Source organism: Callorhinchus milii, unplaced genomic scaffold (genome assembly GCF_018977255.1).
Source record: "Callorhinchus milii isolate IMCB2004 unplaced genomic scaffold, IMCB_Cmil_1.0 Scaffold17, whole genome shotgun sequence".
Classification (NCBI taxonomy): Eukaryota; Metazoa; Chordata; class Chondrichthyes; order Chimaeriformes; family Callorhinchidae; genus Callorhinchus; species Callorhinchus milii.
In genome coordinates, this window is record NW_024704758.1 from 1,438,418 (window position 1) to 1,464,382 (window position 25,965).

Below are 25,965 nucleotides of genomic sequence, written 5' to 3' on the forward strand. Positions count from 1 at the left end.
AAAAGTCCCGTAGCTCAGTGGTTAGAGCACTCGTCTCGCAAGCGAGAAGACCTGGGGTTAGATTCTCGGGCAGGGCGAAACCTTGGGCAAGTTTCCTTACTCCACACCTCGTAGGAACCCGGTTTACCTAGTAGGTTGTTTGTCGATTGGTGGATCGCTTTTCCCAGGGGAAATAATTCCTTCAAAATAAATAAAAATAAAATAAAAATTATTTTTTGATAAAAATAGAAAGTTTCTCCCACAAAAATCCACTTTACAGTCCATTCTGTGAAGCGCTTTGAGACGTCTCGAAGACGTGATAAGGCGCTGTATCAAATGCGAGGATTATTATTACTATAAAAGCCTCCTCCAGGCGCGCTTTGGACCAGAGGTGACCTGAGGTAACTGAGGCCAGGAAATCTCAGGTTGATTTATTTGAATAGCTTCAGGGATGTCTGAGGAATAGCAACAACAACCCGCAGCGTCCCTCAGGCGGGGTAGTGTCCCAGAGCGCCCAGAGTAAAAATAACCCAGAGACTCTTGCTGTCCTGTTCGGTCTTGCCTTGACCTGATCTGCTGCTTTCCTTCCTCCATTGTTCCTTCCCATTTGTGTTCTCACGTGTGTAGAAGCTCCCATCTCTGGCCGGCTGAAGACACCGCACTGTCCGACGAGGAGGCAAACAAGACAAGACAGCACAATGGGATACTTTGTCCCTCGGTGAGACAGAGACTGAGAGAGCGAGAGAGACGCAATCCCCTCTGACCCAGCAATGATCTCTCGCAGTTCTCAAGCGCCTCCTGGTGGTTGGTTGGAGCACAGTAAGGGCAGGATACGGCGTCAGGTCTCTGGGTTGGGCAAGGTGAGCGGTCTGGAGAGGAGCAAGCTAATAAGGGAGGGGGAATGAGGAGTATTGAAGTTAGGAGGAGGTGATTTTACCGTAAATCTTCCATTATCTCTCCCCTCCCCTCCCCGGAGTAAAATAATCTTTGTATTGAATGCAGTGCCCGCAACTTCAGAATGTGTCAAAGAACTTCACAGGGAATTTGGATCAAGTCCGGTGACTGTACTATCATGTGTTTAATATAAGAGAAAGGAATATACACTGTGGACTTCCTTCAACACCTTCAGTTCGTGACTGAAGGCCTTCCTATTCGACCAAGCCTCCGGCCCTTCCCTCGCACCCCCACCCCCCTGGCTCAGGGGGATACTCCACCACTATCAAGCACTCTGCGATGCTACCCTGTGTGATGGGCACTGTGTAACTGCAAGTTGTTGTCGTTGTTGTGGACCGATTGTAACTTGTACTCTAGTGAGCAAGCCAACGTCAGTGTAAAGTGTGGGTGTGCGAGGGTGGGATGGGGGTTGGTGGGTGGGCAGTGGGGGAAGCATCTGAGCTTGAAAGTGAGCGGGGACAACTTGTAAGCCCCAGGGTGTAGGCCAGTGCTGGACAACCCACAAACCTCTGACTCAAGAGGCGAGAGTGCTACTGACTGAGCCAAGCTGACATCCAGAGTGTGGACATTGGATGAGGCCAATGGCTTTGAGCCGCAACACTTCAGACTCACACATGGACACTGGAGGACTTCCCTTGAGTTTCATGGTAACCTAGAAACATAGATTATTACAGGAGAGAAGGAGGCCATTCGGCCCATCGCTCCTGTGCTGGCTCTTTGGAAGAACTACCCAATCAGTTTAGATTGTATTCCCTTGAGTTTAGAAGGTTGAGGGATGATCGCATTGAGGTTTTTAAAATAATAAAGGGATTTGAGAGGATAGATACAGATAAATTATATTCTCTGGTGGGGGGGGAATCCAGAACAAGGGGGGCATCATCTTAAAATTAGAGCCAGGCCATTTAGGAGTGAAATCAGGAGGCTGTTTTTCACCCAAAGAGGAGTGGAAAACTTGAAACTCTCTCCCCCAAAAGGCAGTGGAAAGTGGATCCATTCACATTTTCAAGACTGAGGTGGATATATTTTTTAGGTCATGGTATCAAGGGATATGGGGTAAGGCCAGATAATTGGAGAATCAGGTACAGATCAGCCATGATTTAATAGAATAGTGGAACAGGCTGAAGGAGCTGAATTACCTCCTCCTATGTCCCTATGTTCCCTGGTACCCCCAGAACATTAGAGGAACCCCAACTCCTTAAGTAGAGAAGGAATGAGCAGCCAATATGTGGAAAGCGAATAACTGGGGGTGAGGGGGGGGGAAGGGAGAGAGGGCAGGGGGGAACAGCCTGTCACAAAACACAGTACATCGTTCGAAAGGTTTGAAATATTTATATTGTAAATACTACTAAAGGATAAAAGTTACATGGGTTATTATCATCATTGGAAAGGTTACAGGAAGTACATCATAACGTACACCTTGGTCTCAGTGGTGCTGTCAGTTCGCTTCCATTAACTCAACCCAACCCAGCGTGGAACCATTTGTTTCAATGCAATTCACACTCGCACAACACCTTTCACGTCGGGAGGACATGCCCAAAGCGTTTGTTAATACAATGGTGGGGGCGGTTGTCAGCAGAGTTGGAGAGCTACAGTTCATCCAGGACAGTTGACCTCTCCCACCGTCTTGGAGCGGGAAGAGCTCCCGGCTGACACTCTGGACCAGGAGCAGTGAATCCCGTTGGATTTCCGATACCAATATAGAGTATTAGCGATGGGCATTCAGTCAGTGTAATATCAGGGTCTGCTTTTACTACTGGTCCGTCATTGAGGTCACAATGTACATTATAAACCCACTGGGTGGCTGACGGTGAACTGGGGATAATTTTGTCTTAATAATCAGAATAATAATCATTGTGGCGCCTCATCACGTCGTTTGAGACGACTCAAAGCTATTCACAGGATAAACTGTAAAGCGTAGTGGACTGTGTAGTTTCTGGACCAATTGCGCACAGCAGCGTCCCACAAACAGTCGTGGATTGAGTGACCAAATTATTATTTTTTTTTTTGGAGGGATTATTACCCCTGGAAAGCGATCTGCCAATCGACTCACAACCGGGTTCCTACTTACCACTGGTAAACAGAGGCGCGTGGGGTAAGGAAACTTGCCGAAGATTTCGCCCCGGCCGGGAATCGAACCCAGGTCCTCTCGCTTGCGAGGCGAGCGCTCTCTAACCACTACGCTACGGGACTCCACAATAACAATAATTGAAAAAAAATGGAGAATAACTAATAATAATAAAAAAATGATGATTGCATTTGATCCCTGTCATTTCTACGATGGCGTAGCTGTTCATAAACAGCTTTCGTCACCCCTCGATTGCAACCCTAACAGCTAACCCTGCCCTATTCGCTCCCAGCCATCCTGCAACCCCCCCGAATGACGGTGTTAGATTTTACTCTGGTATCGTTTCGTAAACAGTAAAAATGTACAGATTTTTTTTTCACCCCGACAAGGTTAAGTTTCTGCGTCCTGACGGGACAGGACTGTGACACGACGGTACTCACTGAACTCAAGCTGAACACAATGGGGAAAGCACGTTGTCTGATACTCCGCCTTTGATGGTTTCTATCACGAGCAGCTACGCAATAATATTGTGATGAGTTACGCTGTTAAGATATCATATCACGTTTTTTGCTTGTAAGGTATGTACATGCTTTACTCTGAGGGGAGGCGGGGGTGGACGGTTGGTTAGGGGGGGGGTCTTGGATTGGAATACAAGCACAGTGTTAAGCCCTGGTATGTCTCCTTTGAAATACCGTTGCACATCAATTCCGTACGATGAGCCGTTAGAAAATCGCACACTGTCAAACAAGCATCAGCCCCACGGCGTTTTACTCTATCTGGCGCTGCCGATATTCTTGTACTGGCAGAGCAACAAGTGTTTGAAAGTCTTCTTGAAGGTGACGTTGCAAAGGGCGTAACAGGCTGGGTTGATGGTGCTGTTGATGTAGCACAGCCAATAACCAATGACCCAGACAGTCTCGGGCACACAGTCACTGCAGAAGGTGCTGATCAGGACCATCACATTATACGGAGTCCACGTCAATATAAAGGCCAGGAGGATGGCGAAGATCGTCCGGGTGACTTTTTTCTCCCTGGCGGCCACTTGTCTCCGTTTGCGCACTTGGCTCCTGGCGATGTTGGCGAACTTCCTGGCCACGATGCCCGGCTTGCTCTCCCCGGCATTGTTGGGCGTGTTGCCGGGCACGATCTCGATGGCGGTCACGCACTCGTTGCCGGCCTGCTTGGTCACGATCTTGATCTTGGACCACTTGGAGCCGAGAGTCTTGGGCGCTTTGGGCCGACCGTCCTGCGTGCTGTCGCTGGTGTTCCTCTCCCTGACGTTGGACTGGACGGTGCTGACCGAGCTGGACTCGTTCGAGGTCTCCTTCTCCTCGTGGGGTTGGCCGGCGCAGGCAGGCTTGGCCGAGGGCTTCTCCTCCAGTTTCCCGTTCCTCACGGCCTCGTTCCCGGGCTGCTCAGCGGCTGGCTTGGGAGCGTTGTTGTTCTCCTGCTGCTTGATGAAGTGGCTCTTGAGGAGGCTGGTGGAGCGCGAGGATTTCTCCTTGTGGCTCTCGGGACGGTTGTTTTTCACCCGGCTCCGGCTGGCCACTGACACCTGGATGTACAGCACGGTCATGATGACCACCGGCAGGTAGAAGGCCGCGATGGCCGTGCCGAATGTGGCCGCGGGGTTGGTCAGGAACTGGATGTAACACTGACCGCTGTTCACCACCCGCTCGCCTACGATGAACTGCCAGAAGAGGATGGCCGGAGCCCAAAGGATGAAGGAGAGAACCCAGGCGGCAGCGATCATCAGCCCCGCCATCTTAATGGTCCTCCTGGCCGGGTAGGTGAGGGGCTTGGTCACGCAGAAGTACCGGTCGAAGCTGATGATCAGCAGGTTCATGACTGAGGCGTTACTCACGACATAGTCCAGAGCTAACCACAGGTCACAGACCACTGGCCCCAGAGGCCAATAGCCCTTAATGATATAGACCGTGTAGAGGTTCATTGAGAAGACCCCGATGATGAGGTCAGCACAGGCCAAGCTGAACAGGAAGTAGTTGTTGACGGTCTGCAGTTGGCGGTTGACTTTGATGGACAGCATTACCAGGATGTTGCCCACCACCGTGACCAGGCTGAGGGAGCCCGTCACCACGGCGATGAACACCACCTCCACCGCCTTGTAGGGGCTGTCCCACAGCTGCACCGTGGAGTTGGGGTGCCCGCTGGCCGTGATGTTCTCAAGGGTCACGTTCTCCATTGTCAGCAGCGAAGTGTTTCCTTCCGAGCGTATTACACGTGGAACCTGCAGCAAATGGTACATACGGCATGGTCAGAACATGGCGGGCAACCCTCCCTCCTCCCTCCACACCTCCCTGGCACAGCTACAAGCAGTACAAATTCATGGGCACCCAAATGGGGCAAGTGGGGCAGTGCGTGTGTCAGCCTGGCTCAGTCAGCAGTCAATTTGGCCTCTCAGTTAGACGGTTGTGGGTTCAGGCCTCCACATTGGCACTTTAGATTAATATCATCTAGGCTGACGCTCCTGTGCAGTTGTGGGGGAGGTGTTGGGTGTGAGACGGGTGGGGTGGGCAGAGCATTGTATTGTCGAAGGTCCCGCCCTTCAAATGAGCCTTTAACCCGAGGTCCCGTCTGTGTCCTATTTGGGTATTTGTTATCAGACTCTGTGATGCCATTGGAAAAGAGAAAGGAGTTTCTCTCTCTCTCTCTCTCTCTCTTTCTCGGAGATTGGCCCTGGCCAACAATCCCCCCAGACAACAATCCCCCTCAGTTCAGTCACACCATGGCTGTTTGTGGGACGTCGGTCGCTGGCTTTTGCCTACGTGAACCGAGCTCTATAAATACAAATTGTTGCTGTTGTTGTTGTGGTGGTTGGGCTTGCTAGGCACATGGTCTAGGCTGGTGAATGGCCCACTCCTTCCTTGTTCCTATGGACCTACGTTCCTTTGCTTTCCCGCCCAATCAGGGCAGAAATCAGGCGATTATCCCACTCTCCATCAATAAACAAATGTATCTGGAATCACTGATGTCTGGGAGAGAGTTACAGGCAGCAAATCAATCCAACACTTCTGTCAGCAGCTCCAGGTCTTTGTGTGCTGAGCAAAGCCGGGAGATTGAGCCAGTCACTTGTCAATCAACAACAACAACAACTTGTATTCCCTTTACGCCAGACAGTGTCTCGGAGAGCTTAAAAGCACTCAGTCATGTTCACCTCGTCTGATCCTAATAATGAATAAAGATAATACAATTAAAGCCTAGAATATGTGCCCAAAGTTCTGAAATGGGGCTCGAACTCACAACCTTCAGAGCCGGAGGCAGGAGGGAGCCAGACTGACAAGACCACAGCTATATGAGGGCCGACAAGAACAACAACACCACCAACAAGTCACATTCGCACAGTGCTTTTCACGTCAGGAGGACTTCCCAAGACGCTGGACAATCAGGGATCTGCACCTGAGCTGGGGTTGGGTTACAGGAGGGGGCAGAGGACGGGGATGGTGGGGGTGGTGGGGGGGGGGGGGCAGGAGGGTGATCAAAAGCGCGGCCGAAAAGGAAGGCCTTGAAGGTGGCGACGAGGAGGGTGGTGGGTGGGGGGGGGGAGGTCAGGCAAAGGGACTCCGGGATAGAGTTCTGTAGGCCTGGGGCCAGATGTGCGTGGCAGAGGATCTCCGTGCTGAGACAGGTGATGAATCCTGTGTGTGTTGGTATTGGTGTGAGTTCACCCTTGGCTTCACCCTGGCTGGGTGAATGCAGTGATCGTGGCTTTCTCTTTGATTAATTGCAGGAAGGATTTCGGTCGGTCCCTTATTCCTGCGAATAAATAAATGGACTGGATTTGTGTGGTTATCCATTAGACGGGAAGTGAGTGAGCGGGTGAACCATCTGTCGCAGACTGGCTGCCAGGGCGTGGAAAGGAAGCTTCCAGTTTACTGCAGTGTTTCCCTGTTTATCGTCACATTGCGCCATAGCGGGTGCAGTGAGGTGCGGTGGGTGGGAGGGGTAGCGTGGGAAAACTGTATCAACTCCTTCCTTCTCCAAACCCTCCTCGCTCCCCCACACGTAGCTGGCAACGCACTAATCAATAAAGCAGGCGGTAGAGAATTCCTTGCTGTGCGTATGTAGCCCAAGCAGAGAGCGTGGAACCGGGCATCGAGGCGAGAGCTCACAATCTGGGGTTCGATTGCCGGGCAGGGCGAAACGTTGGGTAAGTTTCCTTACTCCACAGGCACACACACGCCTCTGTTTAACCAGCAGTAAGCGGGAACCCGGATGTTAGTCGATTGGCGGATTGCTTTCCGGGGGTAAAACAAAATGCGGCGACTCAATCCATCTCTGTTTTTGGGACACTGTGGTGCGCAATTGGCTGCCGTGTTTCGCCCACAAAATATACAGTATATTCGGTGAAGCGCTTTGAGGCGTTTCGGAGGCATGATAAGGCGTTAGATCAAATGAAAGGATTATTATTATTATTATGATTATTTTTATTATTATTATTATTATTGTACTGTGTAGTGGGGAGGGGGGAGGAATGGAGTTGCCAGATGTGGCATCTTTCAGATGAGATGTTGGACCGAACTTCCATCTGTTTCTTCAGGCGGATGTTTAAAGATCTCCCCCCTCCAATGACGCTGTTGGAAAAGAGAAGGGAGTTTCTCTCTCCCCGGGTCTTAGTCGACATATCCCCCAAATAAAATTCGTCACTCGCTCCAGGGCTGCTTGCGGGACGTTGCCGCATACAAAATAAGCCGCTGTGTTTGCCCAGAAACGTGATTGATTTGAGATGCTTTGCTGTAACAGTGAGCTGCTCGGGAGAACTCCTGTCATCTCGCTCTCTCTCTCTCTCGTGACAGAGTCCTCGGCGAGTGGTGACGCTGGAAGGTGGGGACTTGCTGCCCTCTGCTGGAGTGCCCTCGGCATCGCTTCGTGTGCGCGAGGCAGCAGTCAGAGAAAGGGGAAGCGGAGGAAAGGAGACACAGGGTTAATTGCGGAGCAAGAAGATGACAACGTGTCAGGCTCTGAGGAGAACTTGGAAGGATGCAAAGGATCAGCGAGTTCTGAACAGCGAGCGAGCGAGAGAGAGAGAGAGAGAGAGAAAGAAAGAGAAGGGGATCAGTCTGTTCCGACTGATAAAAACAAACGTGATTCAAGCGTTCAAAGCCATGCATGGAATTAAGCAGATAGATATGGGAACCAGGGGAGATGATTAATAAGAAACCACAGGCTGTGCCTAGCTTTCCCTCCTAGGAGGAGATGCCTTTTATTGCTTTAAAGGGGTATTTCTCCTCTTCCTGCTTTTACAGAGACCTCTCCGTGTCCCCTTGCCTCCTTCAAGGCACGTCTCAAGACCCTCCTCTTCGATTGGGTCTTTGATCAACTACCTACCCTCACCCTCCCTGCCCTCCACCCCTCCTGATCCAACCCCCTGCTCGGGTCTAAATCCCTGACTGTGCGTCTTGGGACGTCCTCCCGACGTGAATGGCGCTGTGTAAATGTAATTTGTTGTTGTTGTTGTTGTCTCCTCTGGCACACGCCCAGCGCCGGCTCAGGTGGACATTACAGATCCTGTGACACCTTTGGAGAAGAGAAGGGAGTTTGTCTCGCCCAGGGCCCTGACCAGCAATTCCTCCAAATCAAATTGCTCATTCTCTTCACGGCTGTTTGTGGGACATTTGCTGCGCACAAATTGGCTGTGACGTTCAGCTACAAAATACACAGTCACTCCACTTTACCTACTGATGTATCAAGTGAAGCTCTTTGAGACATCCTCTGAATGAGAGGAGCTGAAGGATGTGCAATGCAAGGATTATTATGATTGTGAATCTTTTAGGAACAAATTAGATAGATTTCTGTTAGGAAATAATATCTGGGGATACAGTATATATAATTTGGGACACAACATGTGCAGGCGACTGCCAGGATGGTGAAAGGCAAACTAGATTGTCCTTGGTCTTATTTTGTCCAAAACACTCTTATGTTCTTAATTATCTGATACAAGTGATTTGGAACCATTTTTTCTGGCTTGCCAAGCCTGACCTGTTTTATAGCAACGGTGGAGATGTAAAGCTTTATTTATTTTTCTGTTTATTCCATTGAGTCCTGCGGCTCAGTGGTTAGATCTCTCTCCTTGCAAGCGTTTGAATCCCGAGCAGAGCGAAACATTGGGCAAGTTTCCTTACTCCAAATGCTTCTGTTTACCTAGAAATAAGTAGGAACCCGGTTGTTAGTTGATTAGTGGATCGCTTTTTCAGAGGTAATAATTTCATCCAAATAATAAATAAAAATAATAATAATTTGGTCACTCAATCCACGACTGTTTGTGGGACGCTGCTGTGCGCAATTGGCTGCTGTGTTTGATCCATAAAATACAGTCAATTCACTTTAAAGTATATTCTGTGAAGCGCTTTGAGACATTTCGGAGACGTGATAAGGCGTTATATCAAATGCAGAGATTATTGTTCTATATGTAAAGCTTTATTTAACTGTCTATTTATATATCTTTTATTTATTCAATTTGTGCAGTGTTGTTGAAAGGTTAAAGCAGATTGCAAGACAGTGTCTGGTTGCTGTAAAAAGGTCAGATGTTTAACCAAGATAAAACGGCTTGCCAGCGCCTTAAAAAGGCCAATCAATGGATCTATTTTAAGGTTCTCTTTTAAGCTCCTCAATGCTTTTATTCCTCTGTGGACTGTTGCGATGAGTTTGGTTGGGATCCATGGGCTTGCTTGTCAGCTGAGCACAGTCACTTCACTTGATAGTAAATCCTGTGAAGCCCTTTGAGAGGTCTTTCTGACGTGTATCAAATGTAATGACTGTTATCCCAATACCGTGGGGCCAGACTTTTGTGAGTCTTGTTAATATTAGAGCAAAGTCCTACACATCCCCGGTCTTCCCCGTCAGCTTGGGATCCCAACCAGGAGTGCAAAGTGTTTGAGACGTCCTCCTGACATGGAGGGTGCTGTGTAACCCAGGAATGATTCCCGGCTGGGGTGAAACCTTAGGCGTCAGGCTCCACCACTGTTAAGCGCTTTGAGACTCTACCCTATGACGATATAAGTGCAAGTTGTTGTTGTTGTTGTTTCCCTACCCCACACGCCTCTGTTTAACTAGCAGTAGGTAAACAGTCGCTTTCCAGGGGTGATAATCCCTCCTAAAAAAAATTGATCACTCAATCCACGACTGTTTGTAGGACACTGCTATGCGCAACTGGTTGCCACGTTTCGCCCACAAAATAGACAGTTACTCCACCTTCCAGTCTGTTCTGCGAAGCGCTTTGAGATGTCTCAACAACGTGGTAAGACCTTCTATCAAACGCAAGGATTATTATCGTCACTTTGTGGGTATGCAAATTCAGGATCCTCATCCTCACCTACAAGGCCATTCACTGCCTTGCACCCTCCTACCACTCCGACCTATTATCCCCCTACTTACCTGCCCGTACCCTCCGTTCCTCTGGCTCTGGTCTGCTCCACACCCCCCTCCCTTCCCTCCCCTCACCCTGACCATTTCCTCCCTGCTCGGGTCCCGACCCAACTGTCCAGCGCCTTGGGACGTCCTCCCGACGTGAAAGGTGCTCTATAAATGCAATCATGTTGTTGTTGTTGTTGTGGGTGTAACATGGTAAACCAGACAACGAGGAAGGATACAGCCAGCCCTTGGCAAACAAACAGCAGTGCCTGATATATATCAAAGGGCACGATGCCATCGATCAACACAACAGCACTCTCTCTGCACCAACGGGTTTGCGTGGGATAAACAGATGACGTTATTGATTGCAAAGAAAAAGCTTTAAGTTTATTACCTCCTAAAACTACGTGTTAAACTCAAATTGGTTAGTGCCAGACATGACCTGAATTTGTATTAAATCAATGCCATTAATGGTGCGTGGGATCTCCTGCACTCACTCCCACTCACGCCCACTACATTCCAGGGTATCAACAACAACGACAACTTGCAATCGTATAACGCCCATCATGTGGGTAGAGTCTCAGAGCACTTAATGGCAATATGGCCTAATGCCAAGGCACGGCCTTGACCAAAGGCACGGCCGAAGAGGAAAATTTTCAGGTCCGATTTGGAGATGGGCAAAGAGTGGGGGGTGGGGGGGTTAGAGGGATTGAGGCAAGAGGTTCCAGAGATTCGGAGCATAGAGGGTGAAAGCACGGGAGCCAATGGAGGTGGGAGGGAACGAGGGTTGTGCAAAAGGCCCGAGCCAGAGGAGTAGAGGAGTGGGGTTTGAGCAGATCAGAGAGTTTGGGAGGTGCCAAGGCTTGAAGTCATTTGAAAGTGAGAGTGAGGGTCTTCGAAATCGATCCTTTTTGCGAAAGGCAGCCGTGGAGCCTGGCAAAGTTATCAACTGGGAAAGGTATGAAGGGATTGTCTATTAGCTTGGAATGGCGGGTTAATGTTCCCTTCGTGTCTGTATTTGCTGCTCTGCATATTGGGAAGGGGAAGCAGCAAGAATTGCACTCTGCTTTCATCCCAAACCTTTGCAAAAAGGGGCAAAGCAACGAGTTGTGATTTTGCCACAGTCACTACACTTCACAGTGCGTCCGGCGAAGCGCTTTGGGAACGCTATACAAACGCAAGTGGTTATTGTCCTTTGTACGGGAAAGGCTCCGTGCCAAATGTAAAGGTTACTATTGTTATTAGGAAATATACGAAAGAAGGAACTTGGATTCTTACAGCCACACACGTGCTGAGATGTCTCGGGCCGTTTTACCTTAATTACTCTCATATTGTAGTGGCTCCTTTTTGCAGGCGAACAATTCTATCTGGAGAATTGATGACCAGAAGCCTGAGAGGAAGAGCCAAATAGATTGCTCTGTGTCCAGGGGAACTCCTCTTATTGACCCTCATTGCTCACCCTGTCAGACTGACCCGCGCAGCCTGGCCTCCTGCTCTATTGAGCCACGCCTGCCTCCCCATCACTGAACGGATTGACTTCAAGATCCTCAAAATTGTGTTCAAATCCACTCACTCCCCGACACCTCCCTAGCCCCCCTCTCCGACATCCTCACTCCCCAATCCACCACCCAGCACTGTTACCGGCCTCCTGCCAGTCCCTCGCACCCTCCGCTCCCACCATTGGAGGTCGCGCTTTCAGCCACTATGCCCCAAAACTATGGCGGGCGCTATATAAGTGCGAGTTGTGGCCGTTGTTATACTGTAAAGTACATTGGTTGTGTGCGTTTTGTGAAGCCAGTTTGCACACAGCAATGTCCCACAAACAGCCATGAAGTCGAGTGATTTTATCAGTGGAAGGGGGCAGGGCTTGGAGTTGTTGTCCAGGACATTGAGAGAGGACAAACTCCCTTCTCTTTTGCAACCCGTCCTTCAGATGAGATGTTAATACGAGGCTCAATGAACGTGAACAGTTCAGGTTGATGTTAAAGATCCCGCGGCGCTGTTGGAAAAGAGAAGGTACTGTCTCTCTCCCAGCGTCCTGCCCGACCATCCCCCGAATAAAATTGGACGCTAACTCCATGTTTGTTTGTGGGACGCTGCTGTGCGCAAATTGGCTGCAGCGTTTCGCCCACAAAATTCACAGTCGCTCCACATTACAGTGTATCCTGTGAAGCGCTTTGAGATGTCTCAGTGACGTGATAAGGCGCTGTATCAAATCCAAGGATTATTAATTATTATTATGATTATTATCATTACTCACTACCGGAAGCTCTGGGTTGAAGCAAAAGTCAACGGTGCATATTTAAGAGGGACGTAACTCTAGGAGAAAAGCCCTGGAAGCAAAGTGCTGGCCCGACGGTGACCTGTGTGCTTTTCCAACCCTTTGTCTCCTTTCTACGAGGTCTTGTCCTTCCGCTCGTGTTAGCTCGGCCCGAATGTCAGGCCACGGCTTCCACTTGCACGTAGCTCAGCGAGCCGCTGTCAGATAGAGAGGAAACGTCTCAAAGCACTTTGCAGTGATGGGCTAGGGGAGCTCGAGCTGGGGTGGTGGGGAGTGTGTGCCGGGGGGAGGGGGGTGGTGGGGGGAGTGCGTGGGATGGGTGGGCGGGGAAGAGAGGAGGTGCTGAAAGCTCAGTCAAAGTGAGAAGGTTTTAGATGAGTTTTGACAGCTCGTGGCTTTTAGCATCATTGTAACTGCAATACAACTCGACGTTTATCTGTCTGGACTTGTGTCAGATGCGCTTTCTGTGTCATGTTTACCTCTGATTGATCCCTGTCTGTCTGTGGTTGTCGGCAGGTAGTTAAAGACAATTGATTGGCTTGGGCATTGGCCCACGTCTCAGATCCGATCGGTATCCGTAACCCTCGACCACCCCATGTCTTGTCTTTTCCCCTCCGTGGCTGGAATTTATTGTTTTGCTGTCAGCCTGGCCTCAATCTACAACATCCTCGTCTTTCTCTCTCTCTCTCTGGGTCGGGAGATTACAGCTTGGAATCCCCGTGTCGACACTTTCGAGCTCACGGGTCCAGCTGACACTTCGCTGCAGTTCCGCCAGCGCGGACCACTCTGCCGTGGGTGATCGACGGTTTGGGCGAGACGTTTCTACAACCGTCACCGTTCGGTTGGCGCTGGGAGCCCTCTGGAACTCTTCGAGAGAAGCCACGCGTACCTAGGTGTCCTGGCAGGCAGTGCTTCGGATCAATCGTGAATCAATCAGAAAATGATTAATCATTTGCCTTGCGGCCGTTTCTGTTTGTGAGACCTCACTGCGCACAATCGTACTGCTCTAAAAGGAAACAGTCACTACACTTGACAGTAATTGATTGCCCACTGACTCCGTAAGACGTTACAGAAGATTCGGCAACGAATCATGGCTACGGATCATTATCTGCGGTGAAAATGACACACACACACAAACACGCAGAGACACACACACTCACATGCACTCACTCACACAGAGACACACAAGACACACACACACCAATCCGCTGGACATATCGATACAGTTAAACACACGTACTGAATGCAATTAAGTACTTCTAAACACAATGATCATCATTCTTCCACATGTTACAGTTGTTGGTCAGTGCGCTGTGTAAAAAAAATGGGGTGGGGGTAAAATGACTATGCAAAGACCCTTTACTTATACAAAGGGGCAGTGAGGTGGCCCAGGGCTGAGCTGAGCACCAGGATTCTGTGTCAAGGGGACTAGATACTTGCTCAGATCTACAATGCAGTGTTCCCAATCTCGGGCCAGGACAGGGTGGGGTGGGGGGAGGTTAATGCGCATTCATATATCCTGGATGGAGGGGACAGTACGTTGTAGCCAAGTCTCTACAGTACAGTGATGTCGGGCAATCACCCATCACAAGTTTCTTTCAGGTCATGTCACGGAAGGCACAGAGCTCAGACGCACGCGATCAACCACACACACACACACAGACACCCTCACACACACAGACACACACACACACACACACAGACACCCTCACACACACAGACACACACACACACACACACAGACACACTCTCACGCACACAGACACACACACACACAGACACTCACACACACTCACAGACACACAGAGTGCAGAGTCAATATGGTCCAGCGGCCAATATCCTCATTTCAAATAAATTTAGGCTTCGCAGCAAAGATACATCTTGGCTTTTAGGTAGCGCTAGTTAAGTATTACCAGCTGAATTATTTGTGTTTAATTTTGTTCCCTCCCTCCCTCCCCCATCCCCACCCCCCAAAAAAATGCTTTTAATTTAATTTGTTTCAAGAGCAGTTTTCAATGAACAGCATCTGTCAAAAAAGCAGCCCTGTGTGTGTTTCGGCCTAAGTGTGGATGTTCCTGGAAATGCTTTTAAGAGCAATTCCTTGCGATGCTGCAGGCATTGAGCGAAACCTCAGGGACATCTGGCGGCTTCTTAAGCTCCTGTGAGGATATTCAATGGAATTTACCTCTGCCAAGTGTCCCTAATGGCAAAGCAGTGAGGCTTATTTATACATCACTGAGTGCTACTCGGGACAGAGCCATTACCATAGTGAGCCATGACAAGCTATGTGGTTTTAGCCGGTTAGACTCCAGCAGTTACCCCAATGCACACTCTGGGTTCCCCAAACCTTGGCTCTTGCCAACCTGCCCCTAATACTTTCCGGAATTAGGTACCCAGGATGCGTCCGTCCAGGGAGAGCACGAGAGAGAGAGCGCATTTCATTCCAACAATCTATCACGGGATTTCCACGTGTAGGTGGGATGCACGGAATTCTCAGTTTGGTTTGGATACTCTTAAGCACGTTAATGGGTTTCCACATGTGTCAGACATCTGTTTGACACCCTCTCACCACCACCAAAAATAGTGATAATAGCCTAGTAATGACTGCTCTACCCATTAGGACTTTGGCTCACTGAACTAAGGACTTGTCTAGACCTACCTCCAAGTCTCATTGGTAACACACAGGTCTAGCCAAGTGCTAGCCAAGAGCAGTGTCTCCACCACATTATACAAATTTCAATAAGACCTCCAATAATAATAATAATAACAACCTTACCCTAGATATAATACCAATAATAATAATTAACAATCTACGTATTTGATGTAAGGTCTTTCACATCAGGAGGACGCCTCAAAATGCTTCAATGGATTTACTCTAAAGTGTTCTGTAGCACATTGGTTAGAGCACTCGCCTCGCTAGCAAGAAGACCCAGGTTCCATTCCAAAGGGGGTGAAACATAAGGCAAGTTTCTTTATTCCACACGCCACTGTTTAGCAGTGAGTAGGAACCGGGTTGTCAGTCGATCGGTGGCTCGCTTTCCGGTGTAATAATCCCTTCAAAATAATAATAATAATAAAAATTTGGGCGCTCAATCCACGATTGTTCATCGGATACTGCTGTGTCTAATTGGCTGCCTTGTTTCATCCACAAAAATATACAATCATTTCACTTCACAGTATTTTCAGTGAAGTGTTTTGAGGTCGTCATAACAACGTGATAAGGCACCATATCAAATGAAAGGATTATAATAAGTGTAGTGACTTGACACAATGGGCTGAATGGCCTTCTTCTATAATGAGATAAATGTCTATGCTCAAATTGGCTTTGTACCCAGGACTTGTTGTTGTTGTTGACTTGAATCCATCTCTGGGAGATGGAAAGAAGTCTCTTTTAACTATCAAAGCTCATCGAACACATGGTGCCTGAGGCAGTTTTATCCAGTTCCTAGTGAACAGAAATCCAGTAACAAAAAAAACTGTTAAACTGGGGCAACGATTTACTAACTGCACTGACACATCATTACATCTCATTCGGTTTCTGCTTGGATCTTGCGCTTTTCTTCCCACCGACACACTGCAGTTTAATGAGCACATCCGCACAGAAGAACGCCCTTCTCCACACAACTAAACACACAGACACACTGATGTATTCTCTTTCAGGCTTTTGTTTGTTTTTATTTATTTTCCTTAAGGTTAATTGTAAGTCGTCCCACTCTTCTGTCATTCAGCAACAGCTCAGGGAAATGCTTTCCCTACGGTCGTTGCTCAACAAGGTACAAAAAGATAAGCTTTTTTTTCTTAAGGAATTTGATTTGAGCTTTAAGAAGCCAGGGTTCTGCATAATCAAAAGATGTTCCCATCTATCTTGACAGCTTAATATAAATAATTGTACAAAGAACAAAGGAGCTTGGGCACCAAAAGGAAAGCGCATTGAAAATGATGCTTCTAACTTGTCAGTGGCGGAATTCCTATTTTCGATAGCTGGCTGTGTCTTCTAAGATTCAATTTGTTTACTGAGACAGGACAATACTACATCAGACCCCAGCCCATCACAACAGGGCTCTCCCAACAACCTCCTTCACAAAGAAGCCTCCATTCTATGGTTGCCCATATGGTGAGGAACCAATCCCACAGTCCCTCCGCCTTGTGCCTTCCCTTGCCTCCTTCAAGACAAATCTCAAGACCATCCTCTTTGACCGTGCCTTCGGTCACCCTCCTGCCCCTACCCTGCACAAAACCACCATGAGAAGACTCTGCACTGGATCTCTCCCAGTTAACACCCCCACCTCCAACCTGTCCTTTCCTATTTCTAAGGTGCTGGTTGCAAAACATTGCATCCTAGCTTTGCTCTTTCCTCTCCCATCATTCCGTGTACCATTTTTTTCTGCATCCATCAGTACCACTACCAAACACTCCCAGGTTTGGTGCAATCAAGCTGAATTCCGCCTCAACAATATTCCTTAAAGCCGTTGACCAGCCTCTATCACACAGTATAAGGTCTACATTTTCCATGTTCCTTGTAGTAATGCAGATTAAGATTCGGTAGTTTTGCTTTGCGCACTTTTTCCCTCTGACAGTGTGAAGATTTACAAGCCACCCTTCGGTGGGCGTAAGGAAACGTTTACTGTGATCTCCTCAGGAAGAGTTTGTACCACCCCTGACTTGAAAGTGCCTCTTTGAGAGATGTTGGCCTCCAATATGCTACAACTTCTCAATAAGGAAAGCAGAGGAACTTTATACCTTAGTTAGTTCGCACTCAGCAAAGTGTACTTTTCAGAGCAACAGTCCCATCGGAGTTTGACTGATGGCCTTCTGGCCACTGAGAGGAAACCTGCTCAGAATTCTTATTAAGGAATCAGGTAAGGAATCTTGGGCAAATCAAACCCTGCTGTGTGCCAAAAGCCATGCATATCTTAGTTGGCTTCCCTCCGTAGAACCATAGAAATTTACAGCACAGAAAAAGGCCATTCCATAGTGCCAGTGCTGGCTCTTTTAAAGAGCAATCCTTAATCCCGTTTACCTGCCTTCCCATCTTATCATACGTCTGTAGCTTATACTTCCTGGCAGGGCATTCCATACCCTAACCATCTGTGTGTGTGAAAACAATTTCTCATAATATCATCCATTTAATCCCCTAATTTTGTCTTGATAAACACCAAAAATTCACCCAAAATAAATCATAGAATTTTACAGCACAGAAAGAGGCCATTCGGCCCATCGGGCTTTTGCCGGGCTCTTTGAAAGAGCTACCGAGATAAAGAACTTATAATAATAATAATCCTTACATTTGATATGGCGCCTTATCACGTCTTCAAGACGTCTCAAAAAGCTTCACGGAATATATTGTAAAGTGAATTGACTGTACATTTTGTGGGCGAAACACAGCAGCCAATTGCGCACAGGAGCGTCCCACAAACAGTCGAGGATTGAGTGACCAAATTATTATTATTTTTCAAAGAATTATTTTGAAGGGATTATTGCCCCCGGAAAAGCGATCCACCAATCGACTAAAAACGGGGTTCCTGTTTATTGCTAGGTAAACAGAGACGTGTGGAGTAAGGAATCATGCCCAACGTTTCGCCCTGCCAGGAATTGAACCCAGGTTCTTTCGATTGGCGAGGTGAGTGCGTGTGATAAAGTGCTCCAGGATGCTGTCGGTCTGGTGTGAAGGGCGCTATATAAATGCAAGTTGTTGTTGGTGGTGGACTCTGAATCCAACATACGTTATTTCTAAACTGGATTCTCAAATAAGAAACCGCAGCACTAAATCCGTTCCAGAGGTATATCGTATTGTAGTGGCATTGCCATGGCATAATGTGACATACAACTGATTACTGGGAGGAATTTCCATTTGTATGACTCACTCCCAAAAATTCTTTCTTAAGGCAGCCTGGTAAGAAATACCCAAACTAGTCCCTGTAATTGTATTAGTGGAAGACTACCTTCGAGATGTATGTCAAACTCAATTAAGTAGCATTATTTAAGGCTTTGCGTCCGTGTGATAATCAGGTCATTTCTAACACATAAATTATTAGGTCATTTGAATCTCACTGTACATTGGTACATAAGCACTTGACTTGAAGGAAGGGAATATTAGATCCGTTGTGAAGATCTTCCCTTCTCTACCATTGAGCTGCATTGTTGGAGGTGCAGTCATGAACTCAAGGTCCAACCTGTCCCTGTTCACGCACTATATCAAATGCAAGGATTATTATGATAATTGGTATAACTTCTCTGCATGTAAACAAAGGCGCAATGTTAAACTTGCAGCTGGAGAAAATGCCATTGAGCCTATCCGATGCCTCTATTCACAAACCAGACTGTTGGCTTTATTGTCAATAGAAATTATTTACCTGCTGAGTTTAGCTCAACTCTATTCCGACTGAACTATTCCAATTAGAAACTTCAAGCAACAATACAGAAATTTGACTTGAACAGCCCATACCCTTTGAAACGCTTACATCAACCTACAGCATAGACTTAGCCAAGGTCATGTCTATGTTGCTTTATCCACTATTAAGGTAGCACTCAATTTCAGTGACATTGTTCAATGTACCAAGTGAGCAATCACAGAAACGGTCACTTACATTGATTTCAGTCTTGAATCGTGAATGCTTTGGAACGGGGGTGGGGCGGGAAGAAAGATAAATTAAGTAGTTTGGTCCATTGGAATGTTATGCATGGAATAATTAGGGGGTGGTTTGTTCCTTTGGGGGGTTTGAGGGAAATTAGGAGTAATTAGGAAATGTTTGGGTCTATTAGGAATGATTAGCATGTGGTTTGGTCCATTCGAGTTATCTGTTTGTATCTGAGTTTCACTTCATTCCAGCTGGTTGATGTGGGGTCATTTATGCTCGTTGTAATTATGGAGCTTTATCAACCAGTAGTCTGACAGACGAGTGATAAGAAAATGGCAGTCGTGAGGTTCCATGGTGTTATTTTTAATATTAATTACCGTCTTCGTTAACAATATTATCATTTCTCAGTGACATCTATTACAGAGCAGATCTCAATGATTTGCCCTCAGTAACTCATTGAATAAAACATAACTCACAAATTAGCATTACCTGCTATATAAACCACTTATTAAAATTTACAATATGTCTTTGAGACACTGGCTGCAAAAAAAAAAATTCCAATTGTTACTATTAGCTGCTAATGATGTGGGATGATGTATGGTAATTGGCACTGTTTTTCCTTCCCATAACTGCTATTATTTTGTAAATATACATGAAAGCCAAGTATTTTGATAGAATCCAGTCCAATACCACACCACCCCCCCACCCCGATAACATTATTCATTCACTTGATTAGCCGTTTGCATGACATTTCTGTGTGCAAATTGGCTGCCGTGTTTGCCTATGAAATACACTATTGCTACACTTTATAGTAATCCTGTGAAGCACTTTGAGATACCCTCCTGATATGAAGAGTGCAATACTAAATAGGGTTGGGATCTAGAATAGTCTGGCCCAGAGCTCAAGCATGTGACACCAACCGAGCCAAGTTCATAGTTTTAGGACCTCAGTGTTTGGAGCTTGGTTTGCTGCCCTTGCTGTTTTGGGATTTGGAGGGAAGATTGGATCCAGTGTGAAGATCTTCTCTTCTCTACCATCGATCTGCAGTGCCCTGATCACCTAGAACCTAGATAATTCTGATCTAGATCTCCCTGATCCAAAGTTCCCAAAGCTTTCCACTGTGGTGGTTGACTAATCCATACCAAATTAATTGCTTTCAACGTCTCCATTATTCTCTCTTTCATGTGGTCTTTTTGTTTGTCCTTTGAAAGACTTGATCTTTGCTTCCTAAGCCTCTTTATCCCTTAAGATTAAGAACATGTGCTATTGAACTTGTTAGCATCCCTTGTTCACATATTTGCACACATATCATTTTGTGAGGTCTCCTGTGGGAAGACTCAGTGGGAGATCTCAGTGGGAGGACTCCTGTGGGAGGACTCATTGTTGGGAGGACTCATTGTTGGGAGGATTCATTGTTGGGAGGACTCATTGTTGGGAGGACTCATTGTTGGGAGGATTCATTGTTGGGAGGATTCATTGTTGGGAGGATTCATTGTTGGGTCCACTCCTTGTTAAAGCCCATCCATACATGTGTGATGATCTTCTTTAGATCATGATAGGAGATCCCCCAAAAAAATATGCCCCCACGATGCTCCCCCATGCAACCTTTCTGATGAGGTATAAATCATGTCTCTATATCAATCGGTTATTGTATTCTTGGTGGACACACAGACATTTTGTCTTTATTAGTATAAATTATACATGTGAACAAATTGTTGATGGTTGTCCACCCCACACACCCTCTGATAAACCTTGTGGAGCAGATTAGGAGCAGGTTATTGATGCACTTTCCCCTAAAACTGCTGAAACCAGATGTGTGGGAAACCAGTCTCCAGTCTCTATGACCTGTGGGAATGCTCCCACATCCATTCCCCCTCTACTATCCTCTCTCAGCATGACGACCACTCATTTTTTCCTCTTTCCTTACAATCCAAGTGTTTTGATAAATACTTGAATCCTCCCCTCCTGATAATGTCACCATCCTCAACCTCTCTCCTGTGAATGCCTCACCCTCTCCTTATTCCCTTTTCCACTCTTTAATCCCTAATTCAATTCCCTTCCTTGAATAAACAGACGCATTCTCCGCCTTTCAATTCCAATTTCCTTTCTCCTTGTCCGCTTAATAACCTCTTCCCAGTCGCCTCATCTCTCTCCGTCCATCCTCCCTCCTCGTCAGTATTGATCACGTTCCAATTATACAGTTAGCTCTCATCTCTCTTGATTGCTTGTCCTTATTTATTCTCTTCCCTTTGCCACTCTCATCGTGACTGTGCTAATTTGCTTCCAGATCCTATGTAGTCGCTCACAACATACAGTCAATTCACTTTACAGTACATTCTATGAAGCATTTTGAAGACGTGATAAGGCGCTATATCAAATGCAAGGATTATTATTATTATCATCATCATTTCTTGCCCGTTTCTCTTTACAGTATATAACTCTCCCTGTTCCCCAATGTATCAATCTCCAATTCCTCAAAGCCTTTTCTCCCTCCTGACATTACTTTCTTCCCTCTTTCAAATCATCCTTGCATTACCTCCCCCCTCCCACCGCCACCCCAGACCTCTCTTACCCCCTTCATTCCCATCTTGCTTGCAACTTGTTCTGGCCCACTGAAACACATCCCTCCCAACCCTAGGTTCCTGGTGTGTTCTGAGGCGAAGAGACAGCTAAAACAGGGGCTCTCAAAGCAGCGCTTGCAAAGATAGAGCAAGTGTCCTGTTCTTCCCATTAAATCTAAACTGATGGCTCATTGACTGGGCGCTCAGAGATGTTGCTCAACGCGAAGGGCTCTCTCTCTGTCTCCTCTCTCTCTATATATCTTCAAATCCCGCAGGGAGATAGATGCAAAGACGGTTTTGTTCCAGATGGATAAAAGATTACACCATTGTTTGCAACACACAAGTTAAAGGCTGGACACATTCTCACCACCAAACAACCCTGTTCTGTCTGTCTACATCTTAGAACTTAAACAACCTCTGCTTTTTTGCAAAAAATATATTTTTTTAATATATATAATATAAAGAAAAATTGTGCCAAAGTTTCAAAAAAAACGATCCTGATATTTTCCGAGAGGGAGTGTGGGAGTGGGGGGAGTGGGGGAGTAGGAATCCGCTGGTGATAGGCGATTGATTTTTAGGGACATCTGTAGCTGAATTAGTTTGAAGGGAAAACACTCATTTAAAATGAAAGCCATTTGCAGTAACTTGTAGAGGATGTGAGGGGCTCATCCCCCCCTTCTCCATCTCTCTCTCCCCTTCCCCTCCTCCCCCATTCCCCCCTCTCCCCCCTCCTCCCCCATTCCCCCCTCTCCCCCCTCCTCTCTCCCCCTCCTCTCTTCCCCCCTCTCTCCCCATCCTCTCCTCCCTCCTCTCTATTTTCTCTCTACTCCCCCCTCTCTCTCCTCTGTCTCTCTCCCCCCTTCCTCTCTCCTCCTCTCTCCCATCTCTTCCCTCCTCTCTCCCCTTCTCCTCCCTCCTCTCTCCCCTTCTCCTCCCTCCTCTCTCCCCCCTCTCTGTTTCCTCTCTCTCCCCCCACCTCTCTCCTCCTCTGACTCCCCCCCCACTCCTCTCTCCCCATTCTCTCTGCCCCCTCTTCTCTCCTCCTCTCTACCCCTCTCTTCCCATCCTCTCCTCCCTCCTCTCTCCCCCCCTCTCTGCCCTCCCTCCTCTCCACACCACACCCCCCCTCAAAAAGACATGGAAGGTATTCGCCAACTGGCTCTCAATGTGCTGTATTATTCACTACTTGGTTCTAGAGTGCGCATTTAAATTTACCAACCAAAACAAGCCTTATCAAGGAATTTTCCCCAAAAAAATCATATCTCTCTCTCCCCCCCACCCCCCACCTCCTCCCATCAACGCGGTCCAATCTAGGGTTATTATAAAAACGGAATGAGAAATAAAATTCTCTCCCATACAGTGGGGATTAGCCAAAGAGATTAACACGGCTCTGACTGGAAGAACTGGCTATTCCCTTGTGTAAAAAACTGGAACAAATTGAATTACAATAGGGATGAGATGGAATGAGATGGGCAGGTGAAAATGTCAATTACATTGCTGTGGGACAGGAGGGTCATTTGCCGTCAGATGGTGATGGTTTGCTCGGGTCCTGACCCAACTGTGCAGCGCCTTGGAACGTACTCCTGACGTGAAAAGCGCTTTATAAATGGAATCTTGTTGTTGTTGTTGTTGTTTGGCCTTTGGGGCTCCTGTTGTGGCTTGTTTGGGTTTAAAGATGACTGTTTTGGGTTGACAAATTTCCTGTTTTATTCCCTTATTGCTGTCTTATCGATTGATTTCCTGTAGTTGACCGGTTGGGGAGGATGTGACATGATGACCATGTCATTTCACCCCACAAAATACACAGTCACTACACTTTACAGTATATTAGGTGAAGCGCTTTGAGACGTCTCAACGATGTGATAAGGTGCTGTATCAAATGCAAGGATTATTATTATTATGTCTCTACCTCTATTGATGTGGTTGGTCTGGTTTAGGTTTAAAGTTAGTTTATTGAGCTAAATTCCTTTTTTTTCTTAGCGAGTCGGATTATTTATTGACCAGTTATTTTAATCCATTCCAGCGCTAAATTGTTGTATTGACTATCATCCACTGATGATTTAAAATAGGTTTGACGAGATTGGGTTGGTTCTCCACGAGTTAAATAGATTTTTTTCTGGTCGGATAGGGTTGGGTTAATTTCCTTTCAGTACAGAGACGTTCAGCGAGTTTACTGCATGAGAGTTGGTGGGATTTTCACCTCCAGAAATAGCCATGTCCTATATTCTCTGTGCAGAATAACAGATAATAATAATCCTTACATTTGATACCCTTTACACCCTTTAAAGCGCTTCACACAATAGCCTGTAAGTGGAGTAACTGTATTTTGTGGGCGATTCTAGTCAGAGGGAACACGGTGAATGCGTTGGACAGATAAACACCTGCCGGCTTACAGTTTGGGGAGAGAAGGGTTGATAGACTGATGGAGTCAATGGTGTTGCTATTATTATTGCTAATCAATGTCTTGGTTATCAGTCTTGTCCTGTCTCGGCGACATCTATTACACAGCAGATCCCAATGATTTGCCCTCAAGGATTTGACTCGTTACTGCTGGAATCCACATCAGTATATATTTTTTTCTTTGGATTTCTGTTTGAGAGAGAAACCTGACACACTCACACACACACTCACACGCTCACACACACGTTATAGCTGTAAGATCACAACGTCCATTAATAGTTGCCTGGGCTGGAAGATTTGTGTTTGACTGTTCAATTAGAAACTTGCCCGACCAACATTTCCCCATAGACTTAGACGCCTGAGTTCCCTTTAGACATCGCAAACGCTGATGAGAGAACACAGAGCGGAGCGATTGGGTTGAGTTGATTCCAATGGTTTGGCGATTAGAACCGGTCATGATTTGACACTGTCAGCTCCAGCTGCCTCCATAACCCACAAGATAAACAAAACCACTGTATCTTGCTGTCATTCTGGAGTCAAATACAGTTGACCGGAATCCACAGACCCATTCAGCCCAAACCACAGCGATTCCATTGCTTATTGCTGTGAATGACTGGTTCTGAAACGACACGATGCCCACAAAATCTACACAGTCCATTCACCTTACAGTCTATTTCTGTGAAGCGCTTTGAGACGTCTCAAAGGATTATTATTATTATTATTATTATTATGATGATGATGCCTTTTAGCAATGACTGTAGCGCAGTAAAAAGGAATTTGCGTTCGAGATAAACAAATAAAAACAGTTCACAATACAATATATCTTGTGCACTAAATAGTTTGTCTCTTGAAATTGAGATGGACTTTATCTTTTTTTGGACCCTACTCTTCTCGAACTGGTGGGGGTGGGGGGTGGGGGGTGGGGGGGGAGAGAGATGTCCTACTTATTTATCCCCCTTAAAAGTCAGCCTGGAATTTTTCACGTTGGGAAAGCCACGTTAAAGACACTTTTCTTTGCGTGAGGGGGAAAAACATAATAATACTGGAATAATTTGCCATCGAAAAAAAAGCGCTCTACCGTTGTGTGTGTGTATGTGTGTGTGTGTGTGTTGTGTGCGTTGTGTGTGCATGTATGTATGTGCATATATATATATATGTGCATATATAATATATACATGGGTTTATGTGCATATATATGTATGTATGTGCACATATATATATGTGTGTCTGTATGTGCGTATATATATACATATGTATGTGCATATATATATATGTGTGTATATGTGTGTGCGTTTGCTACAAAGACAACTGTCTATCAGAGACCAACGGATCGAACAAAACATTAACAAGTAGACAGAGGAACGACACTGACGAGTGATCGACACTTAAACCCAAACGGAGATAACAGTATAAAGTGCCACTTACCAGAGATCTTCCATCTCGAGTGTTGTGGTTGTCTTTTGGGGGGTGGACAGTCTGGATACAATCCTTGCAGAGAGGCTGAGCTGGAATCTGTCTGATTGTGGGGGTGTCGGTTTGTTGTGTGGGTGGTGGTGGTGGTGATGGGGGGGTGGGTGGTGATGGGGGGGGGGTGGGGGGTGGGTGGGGGGGAGAAAGACCCCAACTTTATCTTCTTCCTGCGTATCTATGTGTAAAAAAGTATTCACAGGCTATTTTCTCCCATCATTTTTACAAGGGGGCTTCTTGTTAAACTCCTGCCTGGTTGCCTTGGGGTGGGTGTCTGGGTAGGTAGGTGGGTGGGTGGGTGGGTGGCTTCTG

At 46.8% G+C, this 25,965-nt stretch overlaps 1 protein-coding gene across 2 annotated transcripts; it reads right to left on the reverse strand.

Moving 5' to 3' along the window:
* Positions 1–3,131: 3,131 nt before the first annotated feature.
* On the reverse strand, positions 3,132–25,733 carry chrm4a (cholinergic receptor, muscarinic 4a). 2 transcript variants are annotated; one of them, XM_007904820.2, is made up of 2 exons: positions 25,612–25,733; positions 3,132–5,246 (listed from the first exon to the last, which is right to left on the reverse strand). In XM_007904820.2, exon 2 carries the CDS (start codon positions 5,199–5,201, stop codon positions 3,771–3,773), a length of 1,431 nt encoding a protein of 476 aa, XP_007903011.2. In that variant the 5' UTR covers positions 5,202–5,246; positions 25,612–25,733; the 3' UTR covers positions 3,132–3,770. The 2 variants fall into 2 exon arrangements, with proteins under 2 accessions (XP_007903011.2, XP_007903012.2); XM_007904821.2 differs by lacking the exon at positions 25,612–25,733 and adding an exon at positions 13,127–13,213.
* Between the last annotated feature and the right edge of the window lie 232 nt (positions 25,734–25,965).

What these genes read in the sequence shown, in the direction of transcription:
- chrm4a (XM_007904820.2), bottom strand. Translation starts at nt 5,201, where the DNA reads ATGGAGAACGTGACCCTTGAGAACATCACGGCCAGCGGGCACCCCAAC.